General features: G+C 41.6%; 1 protein-coding gene across 3 annotated transcripts; it reads right to left on the bottom strand.

Moving 5' to 3' along the window:
- Window positions 1–680: 680 nt before the first annotated feature.
- stk16 (serine/threonine kinase 16) lies at window positions 681–9,891 on the bottom strand. 3 transcript variants are annotated; one of them, XM_034680448.1, is made up of 9 exons: window positions 9,761–9,891; window positions 9,389–9,512; window positions 8,158–8,377; window positions 7,934–8,067; window positions 7,603–7,690; window positions 7,371–7,499; window positions 7,112–7,233; window positions 6,664–6,751; window positions 681–749 (listed from the first exon to the last, which is right to left on the bottom strand). In XM_034680448.1, the coding sequence occupies exons 2-9, from the start codon at window positions 9,472–9,474 to the stop codon at window positions 696–698; spliced, it is 921 nt and encodes a 306-aa protein (XP_034536339.1). In that variant the 5' UTR covers window positions 9,475–9,512; window positions 9,761–9,891; the 3' UTR covers window positions 681–695. The 3 variants fall into 3 exon arrangements, with proteins under 3 accessions (XP_034536339.1, XP_034536338.1, XP_034536340.1); XM_034680447.1 differs by lacking the exon at window positions 681–749 and adding an exon at window positions 5,143–5,591; XM_034680449.1 differs by lacking the exon at window positions 681–749 and having other exon boundaries at window positions 5,143–6,751.
- Between the last annotated feature and the right edge of the window lie 118 nt (window positions 9,892–10,009).

Below are 10,009 nucleotides of genomic sequence, written 5' to 3'. Positions count from 1 at the left end.
CCTCTCATTCTTTCTTTAAATATCTCCACAAGAGGAAATGTCTTTTATTTAGTTTGTTATCATATTGTTTTAATCAGCAGAGCGATGAACATCAAGAATAATCTGCAGAGTTACCAAGATGTTCAAACTAAAGCTGATTCACAGACGTGCGATCAGAGGAAACATGTCTGAACCTGGCTTTAGTCCTCCATATTCACATTTCTGTTTCACCAAATTAAAGATTCTACTTTTTTATTTCTGAGCTTCAGATACGAGTTTAACCTTCAACATGAGACGACTGATCCAGAGAGGAGTTCATCTTTAATGTTTATGAATATACGTTAGACACAAGCAGTCAATTAAAAACTGTGAACTTAAGGAGAGTTCATATAAATCTGTGTTTAAGTGAAAGAAAGAGAGTTCATATAAATCTGTGTTTAGGTGAAAGGAGTTTTTATATAAATCTGTGTTTAGGTGAAAGAAGAAGAGTTTATATAAATCTTTATTTTAAGTGAAAGAAAGACAGTTTATATAAATGTCTGTTTAAGTTAAAGAAGGAGAGTTTATATAAATGTCTGTTTAAGTTAAAGAAGGAGAGCTTATATAAATCTGTGTTTAAGTAAAAGAAGGAGAGTTTATATAAATCTGTGTTTTAAGTGATTAGACTGGTCTAATCTGCCCCCCTTTGAGCTGAAGATCTGGTCTGGGGCTCCGTGTTAAAGCTGCTTCAGTGGAACCATGCAGACCTTCAGGTGCAGCCGTCGTGATGCCTTTAAAAGAATTCATAACAGCCAACCTTTACTGACCTTATACAGCAAATAAAAACTATCGATCCCCTCCGCGGCTCCACTTTAAAAGACTTATTGTGGAGCTCCATTTCATCTAATCACTTGGCAAAAGAGTGCGGGGTCTAAATAAAGAAAGAATAAATAAAAGAGTCCCCGGGCCAACGTGTTGCTCTCACCTTTGCAGATGAAATTACCCGAAAAGCTGTTACAAATCAATATAATCAATGCAATCAGCTAACTGACACAGGCAATCTCCTGCCAGTAAGTAAAATACCCCCGCCGGAGATCTTTCAATCTCCAGTGCCATAATTGCCCCCGAGGGCGACGTTAGGGTGTAGCATTCTGTACACTTAATTAAATGAGTGCGCTCGGTGGACAGGGTGGGTTACGGCTTCACGGAGGACGGATAGGTCTGGCCCTGAGCCAGTAATTAAAGCAATACCTTTCCTGATTACGCCAATCCTCCTTAATGAAGTCATTATGCATTTTAACCCAAACACTCCCATCAATTAATGAGCTCACAGAAAGAACTCCTCGATCTCAACACAACTCATAACTCATCCACTCAACGCTGCAGACCCAACCTCCATATTTCTTCCTCTTCCAGCCGCAGCCAAGGCTAATCTGGTCCTGAGTGACGGCAGAAGTTCTGAGTCTGGACACATAAAGCTTTAGAGGAACAAGATCCTCGTCTGCTGAGTAACAACAAGAACTTTACTGGACCACTTTATGAGGGTTCACTTCAAAACTTCAGGGCTCAGATGAGACCACATGTTGACGCCCACACGGGTCAGAACATATGTGTGAGATGATTTAAAGAGACCCGGGATCACAGCAGGCCTGGAGCCGCTCTGCGCTGACCCATAATGCACTGCTAATTAAATAATTCACTAATTGATTCATCGCCAAATCAATAAAAGCCTGCAGATGGTTTATGGTGCCAGAGCTAAAGTGTGTTTGAGTTTGAGGAGTGGGATTACAGAGTGGACACACACACACACACATCACACACACACACAAACACACACAAACACACTTTCTCCCTCTAACTGAACGATAAGAAAAATGTGAAGTTGGTCCTAAAATGTGGACAAACATTGAGTTGACCTCGCGCTTGTGTTGTATGACATCATTTCAGCTCCTCACGGGCAGATGATGGTGAATATAAAAGGAAGGGCAGGTTGTGACAGTGTGTGTGTGTGTGTGAGTGTGTGTGCATATTGAGCCCATAAACACAGCTCCACTCTGGACCTAGTCCCCGGGGAGTCTGGGGTTCTGTGTTTGGGCCTGAGGAGGAAATCAGCTGGGACCGCTTTAACTCAAGTGTAATGAATCCTCTGGGTGTTTGTGTATTAAAGGGCATTTGCACTGTAAATATGGGGTATGGTGTGTATACTTAATGACCGGTCGTTTGTGTGTGTGTGTGTGTGTGAGAGAGAGAGTGTGTGTGAGTGTGTGTTGAGGTCGGGAATTACCTTTGGAAGTAATTGGGCCAGCAGTGAAGTGTGACACCGCGCTGATCTGAGAGGACGCATATGGCTGTAAATTTCTCCACATGAGCAGTTTGATATTTGTTTCCAAGCATGTGTGCACAAATCAACCCACACACTCTCGCACTCGCACACACACACACACTTACACACACAGGCGGACACAAAGAGCGGGAACCAGTCCTGAACAATGCCAGATGAAGGTTGTGTGATGAGTTAAAGAAATTCAGATTAAATTCAGCTCTACGTTCAGAGCATCACAAAAACACCAACATCCTCAAACCTCTCCTTTAAAAACTCCTCCTCTGAAACTTAGAATACGACAAGTGATGAATCAGTTATACCTGGGGAGACATGTTCTGTGCTTTCAGGAGGGAATCATGTTTTAGCCTCTTTCTATGATCCGTGTTCCTGGAGCTCAAACATGTCTCACGTGTGATGATGTTGAGCACAGTATTGACTCTACATGAGGAACCTTGTGTTGGGGTTTGCTTCATGAAGCCATACAATAGTTCGTAACCAGTTTGGTGATGAAGTCAGACCATAGACTGTCACCCATCTGTTCCTGAGCGCTGTTTTGAAGCCAATCATCGGCGGGAGCCATATTGGAAATGCTGAACTCAACCAAAAAAAGTGTGAGGTAAAGAGGCAGGGTTTGAGCCTCCTAGCTAACAGCTACTGTGTTCCCGCCTGTCAGTCAAGTCAGTCATGTCCTTATTTTGGCAAAAACTCGTAATTTTAATATCTTCTGAACCATCGCGTTAGAAATAAATTCACCCCCCATACAGTGTGTGCCGATAGAGAAATTAGCTACGTAGACCCAACCCGTTTTTTTTAACCAGGCTGTAAACATGTTTATTAATGCTGTAAAGATCGTCTTCTTTGAATGGGTGTGTATGTGGTTTCCTGTGTTTCTGCAGCCCGCCTCTAGTGGACGCTCGATGAACTGCAGTTTATGACACTTCTGCAGAGGCTTCATATTTTGAGACCGGAGGTTGCCGCTTGAGTCAAGACTCATCTTAAAAGTAGCTCTGAACCTGGTCCAGAAAGCATCCCCCGTCCCTCCTGAGCTCTCTACCTAAACTCATCCGTGTCTGCACTGTCCGACGCACGGCTCAAAGCTCACCTTCTTAGAGCCGCTCTGAAAGGATGATCAAGTTTTAAACATTATTATACTGACTTGTTTCTTTAATGTGCTTTTAATGAATGTTTTTAGGATTTGTTAAGTGTCTGTGTATTTTGAAAAAAAAAAAGTTTTTTTTATAAAGGTGTTAAACTATGAGTGATGTAGTTTCAGAAACAGAGTAACATCACTGATTCTGAAAGTGTACGATTAAAAAACTCACAGCCTCACTTTTCAAGCATCAGTCCAAACCTGTAACCCCGTTACTGAAGATAGAAATCATCATACAGCGCCGACATGCTGAACTCCATCAGATCTCTTCAGACTATCTCAGCGAGGCGTCACACCGCTCTGACTGAATAATTTACCTTTAAATATTCCTTCTTTGTCTTTAGAAATGATCTCTTTTCATCTCAAAGCAAAGTGTTTATTTTCAGTAAAGCCCTCACTGTTCCTCTACTTCCTTTACTTATTTATTCTTTTATTTTTTTATGACTATTATTATTTTTTTTGTGTTTAATCAATGCTCCTTTACTTTATTGAATTGTATTCTATTTTTCTCTTGTCGATTGTACCTTGTTTAAGGTTGTACCAACCCCTGTTTTGTTGTTATTGTTGTTGTTGTTGTTGGTCTGTCTGACTGTGGGTTTCTTCTTTAGAATTTTTCATGTTATGTTGTTGTTGTTGTCCTCTAGTTGGTTGTCTGACTGTCTGTGGATTTTTTCTTTTGAGTTGTTGTTGTTGTTGTTGTTGGTGGTGTCTGTGGGTTTTTTCTTTAGAATTTTTCATGTTATGTTGTTGTTATTGTTGTTGTTGTTCTTGTGTCTGTCTGTGGGTTTTTTCTTTAGAATTTTTCATGTTATGTTGTTGTTGTTGTTGTTGTCCTCTAGTTGGTTGTCTGACTGTCTGTGGGTTTTTTCTTTTGAGTTGTTGTTGTTGGTGGTGGTGTCTGTGGGTTTTTTCTTTTGAATTATTCATGTGTTGTTGTTGTTGTTGTTGTTGTGTCTGTCTGTGGGTTTTTTTCTTTTGAATTATCCATGTTTTGTTGTTGTTATTGTTGTTGTTCTTGTGTCTGTCTGTGGGTTTTTTCTTTAGAATTTTTCATGTTATGTTGTTGTTGTTATTGTCCTCTAGTTGGTTGTCTGAGTGTCTGTGGGTTTTTTCTTTTGAGTTGTTGTTGTTGTTGGTGGTGTCTGTGGGTTTTTTCTTTTGAATTATTCATGTGTTGTTGTTGTTGTTGTTGTTCTTGTGTCTGTCTGTGGGTTTTTTCTTTAGAATTTTTCATGTTATGTTGTTGTTGTCCTCTAGTTGGTTGTCTGACTGTCAGTGGGTTTTTTCTTTTGAATTATCCATGTTTTGTTGTTGTTGTTGTTGTTCTTGTGTCTGCCTGTGGGTTTTTTCTTTTGAATATCATGTTTTGTTGTTGTTGTTGTTGTTGTTGTGTCTGTCTGTCTGGGTTTTTTCTTTTGAATTATCCATGTTTTGTTGTTGTTGTTGTTCTGTCTGACTGTGGGTTTTATCTTTTGAATTATCCATGTTTTGTTGTTGTCGTTGTCGTTGTTGTTGTTGTTGTTGTTGTTGTTGTTGCTGTTGTTCTGTCTGACTGGGTTTTTTCTTTTGAATTATTCATGTTATTGTTGTATATTTTGTATTGTACTGTTTTCTATTTGTGATCGTGTGTTTTGGGACCCCCTCTAAAAGGAGATGACACATCTAAAGGGGTTTAATCCCAATAAATAAATGTCTTCACTTTAAAGACGACTTCTCTATAACGTAGGTCGCCTCTTTATTTCAGGATGACAATAAAAACTGTACACAGAGTGCTACATGTGTGCACTGACGGACAGGGGAAACATCATTAAGCAGAATGTCCCTTTAACTGACTTCATATGTGTGAACTTCACCAGAACACTGAGTTTAGCTGCGTCACTAATATTCTCCTCTACGTCACAGTTCATCTGAAGAGGGCGAAGCTGAAGCATCAAAATGTCACATTTCAAACATGAAGTCAATCAAACAGTTTACTGAACACGTTTACTTTCAAGATTTATCCGCTCGATTCAGTTCTCCACATCACAGAGCATGAAGACAGACATCTTCATCTACATCACTGAAATGCCCAAAGTGTCATCGGATCCAGTTTGAGTTGAAGTGGTACCGTGTGAGTCTACAGCGCTCCACATGTCGAGATGCAGGAGAACCCTGAGAGGACTGAAGCGTGAGGCCACATTAACGCTGGACAGCAAGCTCAGAATCTAACACACGAACAGTGGCGAGCGTGAAGACTGATCAAAACATGAAACAGGTCAAAGATGAAATTGCAGGGTGAGACGTGACCATGGCTCCATTAAAATCCTTCAAATCAAGTTTTCTGAGGAGAACACCTGACATCACTAAAGAGGTGTGTGTAGGTGTGTGTGTGTGTGTGTGTAGGTGTGTGTGTGTGTGTGTGTGTGTGTGTGTGTGTGTGTTTAATAAGAGCTCAGTCACTCATGGAGATCAACCGGTCCATGAGGAGCAGGAGACTGTGAGGCTGCAGCGCCTCTGTGTGTTCAGACGCAGCATTACAGACGGGTGAGAAACAGACAGACCGAGTGAAGGTGAAGAAGAAGAGCTGCAGGTGTAGTCTCCCTCAGGTGATCACAGTCCAGGTGTGAAGGTACAAAGAAAAGTCAGGAATATATCAGATAGAAAAGAAAGGAACTTTAAAGCATGAGTTCTTGGTGGGAATGTAATCTGATATGTGGTGAACTCAGGTCACTTGAACAAAGTTTAACAAAGCTTCACAGTTACTCCTGCGTCTATTAAAGATGCTAAATATTATATACATGGTAGAAACACACTTCTTCCCCAAGGTTAGCTTAGCACGAGGAGCTGCTGCATGTTGAACAGACAGTAATGTGAGTTTATCTAACTTACAGAGCTCGTTCCAAATGTTTGACTCCATCGGACCTCGCCGTGTTGTTATATTTCACGCTCAAATTAAAGGTAAGGCTTTTCTTTCTTTATATTAGTTACTGAGTCTGTGAGGACTACACAAGTCCAACGTGATGAGCAGGCCGTGAGGATTATTTAGATTTAAACCGTTCACCGTTACAAAGCTCCTGAAACTGATTAAAGGCAATAACATTAAGATCAATAAATACAAGAAGAGAGTTCAAGCTAAAAGAAGAACAGGTGTCGATATGTGTGCAAAGGTTTCCAAGAGCCCACGTCCAGCCACCGTGCAAGATCAGACCATGTTGGTTTGGGTGTTGGGGCTGCGACTCTGCAGGTCCTGTACCTGGTCAAGGACCCAGTGGATGTTTGGTCTCTCCTGAGGATTGGACACCATGATGGAGCTGAGCAGCATCTGCAGGCCCTCCGAGTAACTGGGAGGCAAAACATACACCGAGTAAGAACAAGTCAGGTTTGTCTCTGACTCAAACAAGTTACCATACGTGTTCTTATCATAAAACCCATGACAAATGTACTAAACATTTACAGTGCCCTACTGATGGAGCTGTAAATTAAAGCAGGGGAGTTTCCGTTCAAAGGAAAGCATGATAAATGCACCGGAGTGTTTGACTTCTTCCAGTTTGCCTTTAAAATTCAGTTACACCTCAAAACAGTTCTCCTTTCCCGAAACCTGACACCAGAAAGAAGAAGGACTTTCCTCCCACTATCCACACTAACACAGACACTGACACACCCGGTCACACTGCGGCTCATTTTACAGTCTGGAAACTGACCTGCATGACTGAGGAATGGTGACTGGGTTCTGCACAGCCAGAGCAACACTGTCCCCTTTCTGGAACACCATGTCGTACGGTCCCTCCAACATCATCATGCAGTAGAGCACACAGCCGAGTGACTGAGGGAGACACGAGAGAAGAAGGGGTCATGAAGACAGAGGATGATCCACAATGAAACCAACGCTTGGGTCCACATGGTGAGGCAGTTTAAAGACACTGTGCACGACAAAGTGAAGAGGGACAAAGAACCCTTTACCCAGATGTCTGTGCGCTCGTCTATGATACAGTGACTCTCCACATTGAAGAGCTCAGGAGCTCTGTAGGAGATGGTGCACCTCTGGGCCGCCCAGTCCTGTATAGTCATAGCTTCTCTGCTTCCTCTCACCTGAAACAAACTCAGTGTTATTAAAAATCACTACATCTGAAAGGACTTCACATTTAATATTAGAACATGAGCGAGATGCGTGCTGCTCTTAATGAAGCCTTACCTCAATCCTGGCACGGTTCATGGAGCCCAGGTCCATCAGAACCGGCCTGTCGTCCTCATCCAGCAGCACGTTTGTGGGCTTCAGATCTCTGACAAATCAAAGCAGGAGTGTTAATAATAATACATTTATTATGTAGAGCACTTTCAGAAACTCAAAGACACTGAACAAGAGTTAAAATATAAGATATGCACGTTAGGAGAAGGTGATCGAGTTAGTGTTGAAAGAACATGTCAAAGCTGCAGATGGAAATTACAATGAGGAGTCCTGACGGGTATACAAAGGTGTGACCTTTGTACTCTGAATGTTGAATGTGTGTGTGGAGACGTTTTACCTGTGAGCGTAGCCGTGTTCATGAATGGCCTTGAGTCCGGAGCAGATTCCACGCAGGATTTGCAAAATCAGTTTTTCAGGCATCCTGTTCCCCTTATCTCTCAGCTTCTCCAAAACAGACCACAGGCTTCCTTTCTGTGGACATAAACGTAACAACAAATCAAGAGTTACTAACAGCTTCTCTGGGAGGTTATCCTGCTTATACTGGAGGCTGAATCAACTTACTCTGATATAAGGCAGGAGCAGCCAGGCTTCACTCTTGCCTCCCCGATCAACAAAGGTGCAAGCAACCAGGCTCAAGATGTTGGGGTGACTGAACATCTGATGCATCTCCATCTCTGTCTGCGCCTCCTGACGGCCTTCACGGTCGTGGCACAGGATCCTCTTGAGGGCATAAAAGTGCCCATCTTTCACCCCCTCTACCAAATCAACATAACTGAAGCCGCTGAAGAGGAGACACAAAGAGGCGAGGGTTTAAGGACACTTACAGTGTTGGAGCTATTTGTTTATTTTTTGTATTTAGTTGCTTATTTAGTTTAGAATTAATAAGTAGTATTACATGTATCTAAACTTTTCTTTGTATTTAAGTTAGATTTTGGGGTTATATTTTTTGCTAGTCATTTGTTTAGTATATTGAGAGTTTTTGTATATTTAGTATTTCTTTTGTTTGTTTTTGTTTGCTTGGCAATTAGGAACTCTGGGCACCTGAGGTTATTGAGGTAGGTAGGTGGCAAAAGGTCAGCATGCACCTGGGTGGGCCTATGGTTTTTTACCAGCGCAAGAAAGGCAGCAGGAGCCATGATTTTCTTTGCCCCTTTTGCTTGCTTGCTTGCCATCAAAATAAACCATTGGACACCACTGAACTTTTGCATGGACATTACACTTCTTTTGCCTGCGTACATCACATCCTCACGGTGCATCAGTGACCCTTTGATTATGTTAAGTTAAAGTTTGAGTTGGATATTTTGAGTTTTTTATGACAAATGACCACTACAAGGAACACAGCTGGCATATACTGAAAGTTAAAGACTATAAGCCTCTCTATTCTGACTGACATTAAACATATGATTAATAATAATAATAATAATATTCACAATCAAACCACAAAGTTTAGTATCTTCCAGATTTTTTTCAAAGAGGATAAAAAGTTCCTTTTATTCTGCTTTAGAAATCTTTGACCAAGCTGGCATGAGCTACTGTACGACAGCATGACTGATTGTTAACACTACAGTGTAGTGACTACAGGGTCCTTGTTTACAGCAGTAAGAGATGTCACCACATACAACAGTGAGGCTCTGTCATAATAACTGATGATGAACTCAGGAGGCCACAGCTCGGAGCTACATCAGGCTTTCATTGGTGGTTTTGGTTTGTCACCTGCCAGCTGTAGACACATGATCCATTCACTCTTCACCTGTCAGGTGGAGCAAAGAAGGTTAAACACAAACAAACTCACCCTTCGTCCAGTTTCTGAACAAAGTAATATCTCTTGTTATCGATGGTGATGGAGCCGCGGGAGCAGATGCACAGAGTCTGTCCCATCCTGACAGGTTCATCGTTTGACACCAAGCAGAGAAGACCTGAATACAGAAGGAAAGGAACATTCAAATACTCTCTAGTCTCTCATTGCTTGAGTCTGAATCTAAAGGGACAGAAGCACCAGACGGGCTAACGACCTCAATCCAACAACTCGACTAAAACTGACTAAATAGATCTTTGACGTGGATTTCCAACAGACTTTGTTTAATCTTATGTTAATATGTTATAGTAAAAAGCTCAAACTAAAACTCTGTGGTAATTCTCTGCAGCTTTATGTCTCCTTTCTTACCTGTTTGTTGTTGTGTTTACCAAGTTAGCTTCCAGACATGTTAGCTTCGCTTCAGCTGTGTTTTTCTTCACGGTCTGTAATGGCGGCTGGTTATCCGTCTAGAGAGCTCATTACCGCCCCCTACTGGACGAAGTGTGTGGGCCCTTACCTACAGTCTATGGCCCTTACTAGGGTTGCAAAATTCCAGGAATTTTCAAAGTTGGAAACCTTTCCATGGGAATAAACCCAATATATGTTATACTGTCTATA

This window comes from Notolabrus celidotus, chromosome 3, assembly GCF_009762535.1.
Source record: "Notolabrus celidotus isolate fNotCel1 chromosome 3, fNotCel1.pri, whole genome shotgun sequence".
NCBI lineage: Eukaryota > Metazoa > Chordata > Actinopteri > Labriformes > Labridae > Notolabrus > Notolabrus celidotus.
This window is presented reverse-complemented; position numbering and strand designations above follow the sequence as displayed.